This window comes from Ostrinia nubilalis, chromosome 17 (assembly GCF_963855985.1).
Source record: "Ostrinia nubilalis chromosome 17, ilOstNubi1.1, whole genome shotgun sequence".
NCBI classification, from domain to species: Eukaryota; Metazoa; Arthropoda; class Insecta; order Lepidoptera; family Crambidae; genus Ostrinia; species Ostrinia nubilalis.
This window is the reverse complement of record NC_087104.1, coordinates 14,694,544-14,708,334: the sequence shown is the minus strand read 5'-3', so window position 1 is coordinate 14,708,334 and position 13,791 is coordinate 14,694,544. Positions and strand designations below refer to the sequence as shown.

At 34.5% G+C, this 13,791-nt stretch overlaps 1 protein-coding gene and 1 long non-coding RNA gene across 3 annotated transcripts in view; both read left to right on the top strand.

Moving 5' to 3' along the window:
• The first annotated feature begins 511 nt into the window (after positions 1–511).
• LOC135080167 (ran-binding protein 9) overlaps positions 512–13,791 on the top strand; it is a 42,415-nt gene continuing 29,135 nt past the window's right edge. Inside the window, exon 1 of the mRNA XM_063974849.1 lies at positions 512–752. Coding sequence (XP_063830919.1) covers positions 560–752 — 193 coding nt within the window. The 5' untranslated portion in view covers positions 512–559. The remainder of the gene's footprint in view (positions 753–13,791) is intronic.
• LOC135079763 (uncharacterized) lies at positions 12,898–13,521 on the top strand. Of its 2 annotated transcripts, none has more exons than XR_010258892.1 (3): positions 12,898–12,973; positions 13,221–13,317; positions 13,422–13,521. It is a non-coding gene; the product is annotated as an uncharacterized LOC135079763 (long non-coding RNA). The 2 variants fall into 2 exon arrangements; XR_010258891.1 differs by having other exon boundaries at positions 12,901–12,973; positions 13,037–13,317.

Here is a 13,791-nt window from a genome sequence, read left to right as displayed (position 1 = left end):
AAAGAAAGATGAAATGGTCACTTTAATATAACCTCAAGCACTTCATCATGATATAACTGTTGTGTTTCGAGTAAATCACTTCTAGGTTTCTTTACAAACTTCAGTTTATTAGAAACTAAACTGTACACATCTTTTACATGTTTTGGAGTTGCTGACATTTTACAAAAAGCAAAACAGTATAAACATCAGTGCAAAAACTGTTTTAAAAATACCCAATCTCTAATTTTTCGTTTCTGTAGTGATTATCTTATCATAAAAAACACTAAAAATTACCTTCCTTTAATCAAGCCAGAACCGAATGTAAAATATTTTCCTGCATTTTGTGACCTCTCAAGCAATTACTTCATAAGCCTGAAATCTTTTCAAACTTTTAATTGCATAAAACAAATTGAAAGAATTTATTTAAAATTAATGATTTCCCGCCTTGTAAACCATTTTCGCATCACAGTTTCACTCATTCGTTTGGTTCTCTATGGTAATGCTCAGTGCTGCCCCCTGTGAGCATAGATCGTCGTGGAAATGACGTCATTGACAGCAAGATGAAATACGGAAATTAGAAATGGCTGCGATGGGTAGTGGACGGGGAACTATGGATTCCCAAAATCAAGTGCAAAGTGATACTGTAGATCGTTTAAAATTGCTTTATCCTAACGTGAACGAAGATGAAACACCTTTACCAAGAGCGTGGAGTACTAAGGACAAATTCAGCTACATTGGTTTATCGCAAAATAATCTTCGAGTCCATTACAAAGGTAAGAACTTTCAAGGTTTGTTTATGGCTATGTAACTCGCAAAACTCTCTATCAGTTCGCACTGGAATGATTTTGGTGCGATCTAAGAGTCGATAGTAAATTGTATTTTATTTATTAGCTCTCTGACGTGTCAGAATTAGGCTTGAAGTATGGTGCAACTATCTTGAGCGTCAAACAAAGAAATCAGCTGATCGTATATTTTGTAACAACAAGCAAAATTAAATGGTGACTCTGCGTTTGGGCTCCGTACGCTGATGAAGCAATCTTAAAAAGCTACTTTATCACATTATTTTGTGTTTATGCAGGTCATACCTTACATTATTTGCACAAGGTCTCCTCTTCTATAAAATGGCAGTCAAAATTAATTTAGTTTTAATTCTAGGCTTAAAATATTTATGATTTTTTATGGTAATCATAAAAGTTTTTTGGATCACCTGTACGAATCAGACGGAATGCTGAGCATTGAGAATGTAAAAATTCACCTATCCTTGTAAAGTTGAAATTTTCCCTTTAAATTGTTTTTTGATTTGGTCACAAAAGTGATGATTGAAACTAATAAATTTAATTAAATCTTATTCTTATAGGTGGTTGCCAAAAGTATTTTTTTGAAACATTTTATGATCTATTCAAATAAACTGAGTTTAGGGCTTTCATAAGAACCAACACAACACAAATTTTGTGATGTGAATAAGAATAATTTACTGTGACCACATTGTGAGGCTCTTTTTAGTCAGTGCGCAAATTCAGCCTTTGAAGTTTATTGTCTGTTAGTAATGCTAACTTACTGACTCAAAGTAAAGAAATCTAAAACATTATAAGTAATAGATATCTTATTCAATTTGTTAATTTGATTTTATTAACACAATTAAACTCATATCATTACATATTTGAGTAATCTTTAGAGCTGCTGTTTGATTCAGAATCGTTTGTTTTACCTAATATACCTATATCACTCACATTATGTAAGTAAACTACAAATTGAGAAGAGTAATACAGGCTAACTCTCTGCATAAGGATTTTTTTATTTCCATTAGAGAGTTCAACCAAGAGAGTCGTGTGAAATGAATTTTAACACAAGTATGGCTCCCGAAGAAAACATAATCTGAGGAATCAACCAAAGAAGTGGCTTATTGTTGAAAAACAGATTGCCATGAAGCAGAAACATAAAAAAAAAGAGAGCTCAATACCATCTCACTAACAAGAATTTCATGTATTGTTTAATTATATTAAAATCCAAGATTACTCAAATTGTTATTTACATATTAGTTACGTCATCTGAGAAGAAATAGATTTTACCATTTTATTACCGGTCAAATCAACTCAAACCAGCAACTTCATCAGTCTTTTATTGTAGGTGATACATATTTTGGGAAGTCTGTTAGGAATTTTACCAATTTAGCACATGAACACATTACATTATTCATGTATGTTGTGCAAATGTAACATAACCTTGGTCAATTTGCTTTAAGTATGATTAGATAACTGGCAGGTCAACCTGGCTGGATCAATGGGTAGATCATTCTAGACTCTACGAGTTATCTGTAACTTACACTTAAATTTTTTTTCTGGTAGCAAAAAATATTTGAATATGAGTGGCTGGATGAGATTAAAGGATTTTGCAAAAATGCCAGTTGCCTACTTAAAATAATATGAAACTCCATTTATCTATTTTTTGTCTTATCATGATGGTAATAATTTATTTTAATGTGTATTTTTAAAACAGGAAAAGTAACTTAGTTGCAATCCGTATCTATAAATATGTGTTCACACAGAAATGTTTTATATTGGTCTTTGTAGTTAATGCTAGGTTTTAATGCAAAAGTCGAATGTATGAAATTTTAATGATTATGTTCACAGATAAATTACTGGAAATAACAATTACAATGCAAAAAATCTAGCGACAAAGCTACAACAATTCTTATTACTACTAATCCAGTTTGATATAATAATTCTATTCAATTATTATATCAAACTGGATTCCACTTCAAGGTAGTCACAGCATGTTGTATGTTAAAATATAGGGAAATTACTGGAAATAACAATTACAATGCAAAAAATCTAGCGACAAAGCTACAACAATTCTTATTACTACTAATCCAGTTTGATATAATAATTCTATTCAATTATTATATCAAACTGGATTCCACTTCAAGGTAGTCACAGCATGTTGTATGTTAAAATATAGGGTGTTTTTTTAGAGGTATACAACTTTAAAATAAAATAAAATATGCCAACATAATGTTTGATTCACATGGTAGGTATTGGTTTTCTTTAAAAGATGTTCTTATGCCATTTATGCTTCAAAATGATTTCGGGCCTAAGGGCGCCACGGTTGGCTCAAATGTAGCGTAATCGAGATGTCCAATTTTCAGTTTCTTTTTGGAGCAACTGGGGCCATACATCGGCAATAACGCGACGAATGTTGGCATTGAATTCCGTTGTTTATCTGCGCAGTAGTGGACTTCACATATCCCCTGAGAAAATAATCCATAGGTGTAAGATCACCCGATTGTGGAGGCAAATTCAAAGATCCATCACGTGAAATTATGCGCTCATCGAATGTTTCCCGCAATAAATTGAATGTGTCGCGTGCTGGTTGGATGGTAACACCACCATCTTGTTGAAAACATAGCTCTGCCACATTAATATCATTCATCTGAGGAATGAAAAGTTACGAAAATTACGTCGACCGTAATATGGACGTTTGTATGAAAAACTGAACCATGATTTTTAAAATACATTTTTGCACAATTTGCAAACGTTGTTCTGAAGTAATTCTATTTAATTATGAAATGCCAAAACATACTGTCCACAAATGTACCACCAACTATCAAATTAACCATCACTAGAAACAGTGTAACCAATTTAAAGTTGTATACCTCTACAAAAACACCCGTTAGAAAGGCGTGGGTCCTGGGTCCCATGGATCATGGCGACATTTAGTTGAAATGGAACGCGAAAGTTTAAAATCTTATGTTGTATGTAATACCATATTATTATTCTGTGGTAATACCGCAAATCTGGTGTTTGTCCTGCCAGTAAAAAGCATTTTATTACTAATCTTGACGAACAAAGGTGCGTAGGCGCCGTTTGACTGCAGTTGAGCTAATAATATCGCCATTTCCATCAGTATGATGCCCTCCTGCTGGTATAAGGTTGATTAGTAATAATGGTCACTTTGTTTTTCTTCCTCCTTTTGTTATAGCTTTGTGGGCGTAATAAAAAAAATATTCCCGAACTCCATAGATTCGAAGAACAGTCTTTACTTCTAGAGAGTACCTACATTCTCTTTATCTATTAAATTAATACTAATGATAGCCAAAAAAAGGACGTTGAAATCACTATCCCCTTTCATGAAAAGGTTATCAGCATTCAGCGCTTAACGACTTTTGACATATACGATATGCGTCATACTCAAGTGGTTGTAATTCAGTACACAAAAAGCCAAAGTCTAATATTTTAGCACGTTAGGATTTATAAATGCGCCTGTCCAAAGACTAATCACTTTTAAATGTGCCTAAATGCACTTTTGCTTCTCTTGATGACTATTCATTCGTCATCTGAAAGCTGTAGCATGTAGACAGAATACATAATCTACTCTTCATCAAGGACAGACAGCTAACTAGCGGCTATAAAAGGAGACAGAAAAATAATCACAAATTGATGGATAGACACAGAAAAATAAACACAAATGGATGGATAGCTTTTTCTTGAGGCCACCGATGAACTGATAAACTTTAAATTCCAATTCAATAATTTATTTGCTAGAATACATAATCACATGCTCGTTTTACAAAGCGTACGTTTAACCACCTTTATTTTGCGTTATCAAGTAGGTAGGTACTGCACCAGTTAATGAATTTCAACCATTAATATGTGCTTCCGAATACATTGTAATCATGTAAGGTTGGATTTGTGCGATGGATGAATTAATTACGAGAACAAAAACCGATGTATTAATTGAAACAAACATCTAGAGAAATTAGGAAAACTGGTAATAATGGCAATTATAATTAAAACGTTCAAGACCTGTTGATTTATTAAGGTCGATTTCTTTTTAATTAATTGCCGCAGGTAAACCGTAATGAGGCAAACTCAACAGTTTAATCTGCGCAGCGGCGGAAAAATGTAAAAATATTATAATTTACACAAAGTAAACCATAATATACAGTTACATCAGTATCATGTTAATAAGATTACTGTTATTTACCAGTTAGAACATGCCTAGTTGGTATTACATTTGACGATAAAGGACATAGTCCTCGGCATCTTGACTGACAACTTTAATACCGAAGCAACGGGTATTGACCGTGCAGGGGCTCCGGTTGTTGACCGTCGCCTGTCCCGGTGCTCCCCGGCTGACTCCCGTCTAGACTGGTGTAAGGACCTGGAAGAGTTTGTTCCTTTTGTCTTCCTTACACGCGAGGTATTTTGCCGAGCTATCATTTACTCAAATACTCTCCCATAAATCGATGTTTGAGGGTGTCTGCATGTGGCCTGTCCTAGATGGGTTATAGTTGAAATGCAAAATTCTTGGAATCCATATCGATTTCCAGTTGCTTCGGTTATTGAACGACTCCCATGTTGAAATTCCTTTACATAGAGGCGTTTTGTAGATAAATCAAGGTGATATAATTTGTTAATCTTAAAAATCTTAAATTACAATTTTCAAAAATATTTCAACCTCTGGATAAATCTAACTGATTTTAATGAGAGACTGAGGAAAACTCCCCCGCATCAATAAGGTCACTGGGTCTTCTTGGCGCATTTGCCAAAATCATTTTGTCTACTTCACGTTGGTACTATTATCGTGCATTCCCTGATATGAATGTGCATAAAGTTAATTAAGGTTTAGCTGTCTGCTGCACTGAGGTGTTTAATTTAGCTTTGCGTCTGTCTTTGTCTGGGCGCGTAAGGTTGTTGCACTCCTAATTCCCGTCTAGACCTGGGGTAAGGACCTGGATGCAATTTGTGCTACCCTTTTGTCGTCGGGGTGCTTGAGCTGTCGTCGCGCCGTATTAACAATGTGTATCACTTGAAAAAAATAAAATAAAACCGACTCCAAAAAACCTACACTAAAACGTAGAAAAATAATTACTAATTACCTACTTATTTATTAGGACGCACATAGGTAGATTTCAATGATTTAGGCGGCCAAAAATATTTTTTGCTTGAAATTAGTTATAAGTACAAAATTAAATTAAAATAAACCATTTTTGACTGATTTCTTTTATTATTAATGATAATAAAACATTTTTTCACTTAAATATAGAAATTTAAAAAAAATATATATTAAAAAGTTTCATTGTTATCATTGATACCCCATCGTGTGTGGTATCGTTGGATAGGTCATTTAAAATGACTTAGGGGTTTCTAAGACTATTTTTTGATTTAGTGATCCGTTTGCAAAATATTAAAGTTTAAAGTGATAATTTTTTTTTCGAAAATGGCGTCCCCCCCTCTAAAAACTAAAGTGTTGGTTTGAAAAATCTGGAAAAATTCATAATAATAGTGCTTTTCATGAACTTTTAAGGAAAACTATGACGGTTAAGATAGATCAGTTAGTTCAAGAGTAATAGTCGTTTAACTCTGTAAAATTTCATACTTAATAAAAAATCCTTAGAAGAAAATATTAAAAGTGACTTTAGATGAAGTAATTGCTTGCTTATGAAATATATTATGGTAACGACTGACAACTACGGAACCCTACACTGCGCTTGGAACGACACGCACTTGGCAAATTTTTGTATTTTTATAAAATAACAATAAGTAGGTAGGTATATCAATCTCACTTTGAGAGCATTCCTCATTGGGTCACTACTTGCTACTTGGCTTGGCAGACATCAACATTTCCATTGTTTCAGGAAGGAATGCTTTGCGAGAAGGTCTTATTGTGTCTCCTGGAGCTGATCAAGGGGTTTGATGTTAATAAAAGCCTATCTTCATTGCGTTCCTTTCTAGAAAACTTTCTAGCAAAGTTAAGCGGATATGACCGGAAATGCTTGTTCGGGGCTTCTGCGGCTTGTTTTTAAAAAAACACTTCTTCATGTTTATTGGCTTTCATCCACCTCTTCTTGAATTAGCTTTTCACATAAGAAGAACTTTGCTTCAAACTCTTTTCAGCATTTTCTGTGTCTCCATAACGACTCAAAAGAAAATCTTCATAAAAATCAAGTTTATCACTAAAACTTGGTAAATTTTGCCTTTGTATCTGGTCAAATAAGTAATTCCGAGTAACTACTTTAGTACCCAAGGCACCAGACAGGCCTAAAATAAAAAGTAAATGGATTTAATACAAAGTAGCAATAAAATGATATTTTGCTCAATTTTTTCTCCAAATCTTCAAATGCTGTTAATTTAGAAAAGCGCGGGTTTCCGCGGCAATTTTTTTTGCAGATTTTAAGAACAATATGTAAACTATTAAAAAATAAAGAAATTTTTGCTCGGACGGACCCTGAAGTTAGTTAAACGACCACTTTAAAATAAAAAATACAAAAAAAAATCTCATTTCTGATACAGCTATCTTTGACAATTTTTAAATATATTTAGGAAAACAAAAACTAAGTAAATTACTGTTGAAAAACATAGGCACTATCCTTAATTATCGCAATCCACCACTGTTACTCGAAAACAAAGGTTTTGAAAATAAATATGCAATTTACAAAAGTTGTAAGTTTAAGAGCGCCCGAAAACAAATACATACACGTTAAGCGAACTATCGCATTCAGACTACTCTAGAGGGTAGATTTGCGCTCGTTGAACATTGAAAAAGGTACCATGGTATTCCTGGAAGTGTGTACTACCCGCGTACATGGTTTATTTTTCAATAGATTGATTTTGGAAAACTGGGTTTTGGCCGCCTAAATCGTTGAAATCTACGTATGTGGGACGAATTATTAATATTTATGTAGGTATACCATGATTGATACTTCTGGAGTCGGTGCCAAGATTATGAAACATGTAAAGTTTGCCTGCACCGACTCCAAAAGTATCAATCATGGTATACCTACATAAATATTAATAATTCGTCCTAATAAATAAGTAGGTAATTAGTAATTATTTTTCTACGTTTTAGTGTAGGTTTTTTGGAGTCGGTTTTATTTTTTTTATAAAATTTTACTTATTTCTTGCTTTTTAGTTAACTAATTATTACCTTGATGTTACCACTGAAGGTAGGCAGTACACTGAGACCAAAAAAAATTGGTTCATAATCGTCGGAGATATTGCGTATAAAAAAAAGTTCATCCCCGATTTTCCACCCTTGGGGGTGAAATATTTTCTTCAAATTCGCATGAAACCACCCTTTTGATAATACCTATTCAACAAAAAAATAATCGTTCAAATTGGTTTATAATCGGCGGAGATATTGCGTATAAAAAAGTTCATCCCCAATTTTCCACCCTTGGGGGTTGTTTTTTTTATTATTAAATTTAAATGGGACCACCCTTGAGGTATTACCTATACGCCGAAAAAAGATTTGTTCAAATCGGTTCATAATTGGCGGAGTTATCGCGTAACAAACATAGAAAAAAAAAAAACATACGGGTCGAATTGAGAACCTCCTCCTTTTTTTGAAGTCGGTTGAAAACATTTCACTTCAATAAAATGGCCTGCCTCGGATCTTCGGTCATAATAATTTTCATGTTATTTAATTTATTGCACTTTTGTTTTTTATTAGTTTCACTTTCATAATACGGCGACGATAGCATGTTCGACAGGTGCCTCCAGGCAATTCATAATTTTTTTTAGTTATTTAAAGAAGTCCGTATTTTATGTAGGTGATAAATTTCTTTCCTTTTTTCTGTCAAATAAGGGATTGATGTCGTCTAATGTTACGTCCAATGAAGGATAATTGGATTAAATGATATTGTGTAGGTATTTAATTTTTTCAAGAAAAGGAAAAAGTAATTATTTTAATGATATACCTAGTGTTTTTTAATGATATACCTAGTGTTTTTTAATGACATACCTACGTATACGTTTCTTGGTCCTTGGGACAACGACGAGGCCGACGACCTACTGAACTCGCCGCACTTGTCCTCATTCTTCCTTGGACAATGCTTGCTGGACTACTTTATCCAGAACAGACTGGTTAGAGAATAATCCAGGTCATGAACAAACGACTCCCCAAGGATCAGAAGCAGTCGCAGATCCTCTATAAGTCACGATGGGTGCGTGACTCTTCTGAGGACTAGACCAGAAACTCTTCTGTTCCTCTTTAAATATTTTTTAAATAGGTATATGATTAGAAGAATTTCTTGTTTTAGGGAGTAAAATAAGCTTAGAGTTGCTGAATTTGATTTTGAATATCAGAAATGGGGTAGCCGCAGAACACAAATCGATGAAAAACTAATTTAACACGTAATTCCTACTGTGCTTTTAAAGAAACGTTATTATGCCGTCGGTTAAGCTAATTGTAAGAGCCTGAGAGAGCCATATTATCCGGCAATAGCGGCTATAAAGCTTGCCAACAAGAACTAGGCTAGGACTGATACAGCACCATAAAAGCGATAATTAGATTGACGTAGGATAATCAGTTTAATCAGTCCGTGCATTATTAATGACATAAAATGCTTATAGGATGGATTCTTTATGGTTGGACTTGGCACTGAAGCCCTTTCTAATCGCTTAATTAACTGATCACATTTCACATAATTATATCATTCCTTGTGGACTCTGCAGCAGGCATTTGTAATTTCATGTCCCATAGTCACGTTACCACAGAATATGGTGTAACTTACTACGAGCAAGATACATTGGTCCATATTTGAATATGGCGAAGCGGTTCGCCGCAACCTTTTGGGATTAGACTTCGAAAAGCGCCGGAATACTAATGAACACAGCCACTTAAGAATTTATTTGAAGTTTCTTCTTCACATGTGTGAATCCACGCGTAGTGCTGGAATCAATTCGGGCCCAGCGTATTAAAATTCAAGTCTGACACGTCTCCTCTAAATAAATAACACGCAAGTAAGTCATTTGAAAAGTTATGTACCTAGCTGAAATGTCATGACAGCAGAAGCGTTAGGTATTTTTTACTTTGATTTTTATTTAAACAATGTCTTTTTACAAGTTATTGAAAACTCACTAGTCCCTATAACATAAAAATATCGTCTTTAACATGTTGATCTATTATTCCGAGACAATGAATGATATTCGCCGCTTACAAATAGATTTTCTGTCGTTTGTCCCCGAGTTCTCATATAACTCATCAAACGACACGAAAGTGAAGCTTTCGAATGCTCGCTCAAATGGTTTCGCCAGCGTGAGCCGCGAACGCTCGGGACTGCACGACGACGCTGTCTCTGTTACGGTAATCATCTGTACCGAATTACCGATACAATAAACAGATAAGGTTGCATGTTTGTGAGCGCTATTCTCTAGATCCATTTACCAAAAGCCATACTTTACTAAACGAAAAGGATTACTTTTACCTAGATTATGTATTATGTAAACCCTGGTCTTCCTAATATAAATAAATAAATAAATAGATAAACTATACAATTATGAGAATGCTATTATACGAGCTGAAGCTGAAAAATTAGTATGCGAATGATTTAACTGACAATGCCTCTTCTTTATGTATAACAGAATTCGATTTGTTGTCTGTCTCCTTTAGATCCTCCTAGACTAGAGAGATGACTATAACATATTTAAATTGTTTAATTCATTTATTGAGTAATACTATTGGTCATTTGGCTGAAACGACGACGACTATTGGAACGAATAATTCCATGCTAAAATGAAATAAATACTAATTTTCATAGCTTCACCTAGTTACAAGTTAACTGTTGTTCTAAGTTTTTCCTGATTGTGAATCATATGACATGCTAGTCTAGTCATGCTACATACAAGAACAGTTGGCATTGTCTTAATCGAGGTACCGTCTATCCTTGACGACAGCGCGATACAACAAAGTCTGAAAAACCTTTTAGATGTATGCCAAGCGCCAATCTTAATAGAAAGATCCGTTTATCTTTATGTACAGCTACAGCGTGTAGCGTACCAAAAGCTTTTGCGCTGAATTTCCGTCAATTTCACCGTAACGCAGTTTCCCTTCGGTAGCGTTTCGCCTGAGGGCTGGCCGCGCGTTGATAATATCGAGAGCATGGCCGTATTTCAACCGTATTTGATGTAATTCGAGTTTGTTATTTTACATAAATAAACAAATTATAATTTACATTTATTTTGTCAATTTCATTACAATAATAGGTTGAATTGTACTTACTAATACTGTTTTCTAGTGGCCGATTTATTACCAAACTAACTTATGAATGTCATATCCTAAAGCAGTCTTTCAAAATGTAATGAGCCTTGTTGTTTTAATAAAAGACGAACACGTAAACGTTTCTGCAAATTTTACGTTAAACGAACTGGGTAAACCTGGACGCCTACCGAATCGCTGATGGACTGGCAACATTGAGAATGTAAATTATACTAAACGACCCAAACATAATAACAACATAACTAGGACCTGGTCTGGTACATGTTACCAACATTTTATCCTAGATCTTGACGAGAGATGCTTTAGGTAGATTCATCGAGCATTAATTATAGTAGATGAGCCCGAATCTATGTCTGAGATCTATTGCATCCTTGCCTGTAACTAAGCGATGCATCTGCTGTATTATTAACGATGTAAGTCCCAGCCGTTAAATTCTTTATCTTTGTGGAGGATTTACATGGTATTCCACTGAACATTTTACGTTCAGAAACATTTTAATTTACTTTATTCGTTCAGCAAATTTATTTTTAGAAATATCTGATTCTGAATATCGAGTTGTAAATCTAGTGAGAGACTTGAGAGAGCAAATAAGCAAGACAAGTCTTCAACAAGCTCCCGAGACAACAAAACAAATAGGTGTGATGAAGACATTACCCTAAGCAAACACTCCACGGGGATGGAGGAGACGTACATTGTGTGCCAAGAACATCGGCAATGGGATTTCAGTTACAACACTGTTTCTTTAAACTTGGAACAAGGAGCTCCTTTGTCTTTTTGCTTCTTTTCTATTATAATTTTTTTATCTATTAACTTTAGACCTACTTGTTTTTAAAAGTTGCAAGCAGGAGGAATCTGTTAAGGATTTGAAATTTGAATGCGCCGCAATGTAGAGCAAGGCATTAACTGCTGATATGGCATAGTTTATGAATGAATGGTCTCCCCTATTCATATACAGTATTTCTACTCGACTTCACTGACCCTTGTGTTAATTCATACCGCGTGTCAATGAGGAAACTATTTGAGAAGCTATCTTTTTTGACGACATGTCAGAAAAGGTTAGTGCTTACTCAATACTCATATTTGTAAATGTTTGGACCATAAGTCAAATTGAGTATTTACAAAACATCGCGTGTGTTTCGGTAAGACATTCCTGCCGTGATGCTACCCCAGGGGCTGCGAGCATCCATATAACTAATGAGGTCACAGCTCGAAGGGTGAACGTACAGAAAGTACAGTTATAATTCTCTTTGTCTTAGTTTCTCTTTCATACATTGGGGTCGGCAATGTACTTTTGTAAAAAACCATTGAGCGAAATTGATTTAACTATTAGCACATTGGTTGTTAGTTCTGATCTTTGATACGTTATTTATTACATTGCTAATTACTGATTTATTTTTGTTATTTGATCCTTAGAGTTATTGAATTAATTGGACCTTCACCATTGTGTGCAGCCGATGAAGCGTGCGTCGAAACGCAATTTGCTTCGTCCCTTTAGTAATCAGTTAATATGCCCCCGGCTATTGTTCTGTTGTCTTGCCTCACCTCGAGTCGTTCTATTTGCCACCAGTTTCGTCTTGATGGTTTGTTATATGCATATTCAGAATCATGAGCGTTTTGCTAGGACGAGTAACGTGTACTCGTTTGACGTAATGACGGCTGACTGCTCAAATGGTTCGCGTTGCAGACTAACACCCGTATTCACAAACGATACTTACCTATGCAAAGCAGCAACGCTATGCGAAATGAGACATTTCTCAATGCGTTCCATATGACAAGCCTTTCAATTCATAAACAATACTTAAACGACCCTTGACTATGCAAAATCAGAGTGTTGAATAGAGTTCTGTGATTGGTTCGCTTATGTTACGCACTTCACTCCGCTAACTGACATGACATTCCTGTCATTCAAACGGTGCAACGGTATATAAGTGTCGTTATTTTGTGGATTTGTGAATTAAATAATATAAATAAATATGGATAAAACTACAACTATCAGGTTAGTATGAATATTTCGATTAATAATAATAGTGAAAATCATGTTTCAATCATTATTTTTCAGATAAAAAAGCTGCCGTTTTCTTCTTCCGAAAGAGAGCTGCTGATTGTAGCTTAAAATAAGAGAAAGGCCTATTATTGAAGACAAGCATATTATTATCCTCTCTAAAATATCGAGTTGACGAAGCAGGCCTGGGAAACTCTAACAGTAGCTTACAATTCTCAACCATATTTTATGTTTCACAAAGGCTCACACATCAACTGAAAAGCTGCTGGAATAATTTAAAGACCCAAAGAATGAAAGAACTTTCTCAGGAATCAATCAAACGTTCTCAACACCCACTAGTAAGTAATGTTTTTAAAATATATAGTACGTAGATTTATGAGGAATAACTAAGCAGAATATACCTACTCAAAGGAATTAAATTCATAATTAATTTGCTTTTCAGGTAGGTATCAAGAAATTAAGATTAGTAGTAGCAAGAATGAAGATTAAGACAGAAACAAGAATCAAACGCACCACATTGAATAATATATAACAAGACTAGGCTTTGCACGAGTTGGGGCTACAAATAGAAAAAATATTGATAGAAAGAGAAAACAATTTGTTAGAACATGAAAAAAAGCTTTATGATTTACAAATACATACAATTAAATTAGACATTGAAGATTGATGAAAATAAAACTTTATTAAAAATTTTATGTTTTATTTGCCACTAGCAACTGATACATTATGTAGGTGGCACTGGAAGGCCTCCTCGCAGTTAATTTCCTCAGGTCTTCTTTTATCAGTGGTAAAAGTATGAAAAGTACCCCATC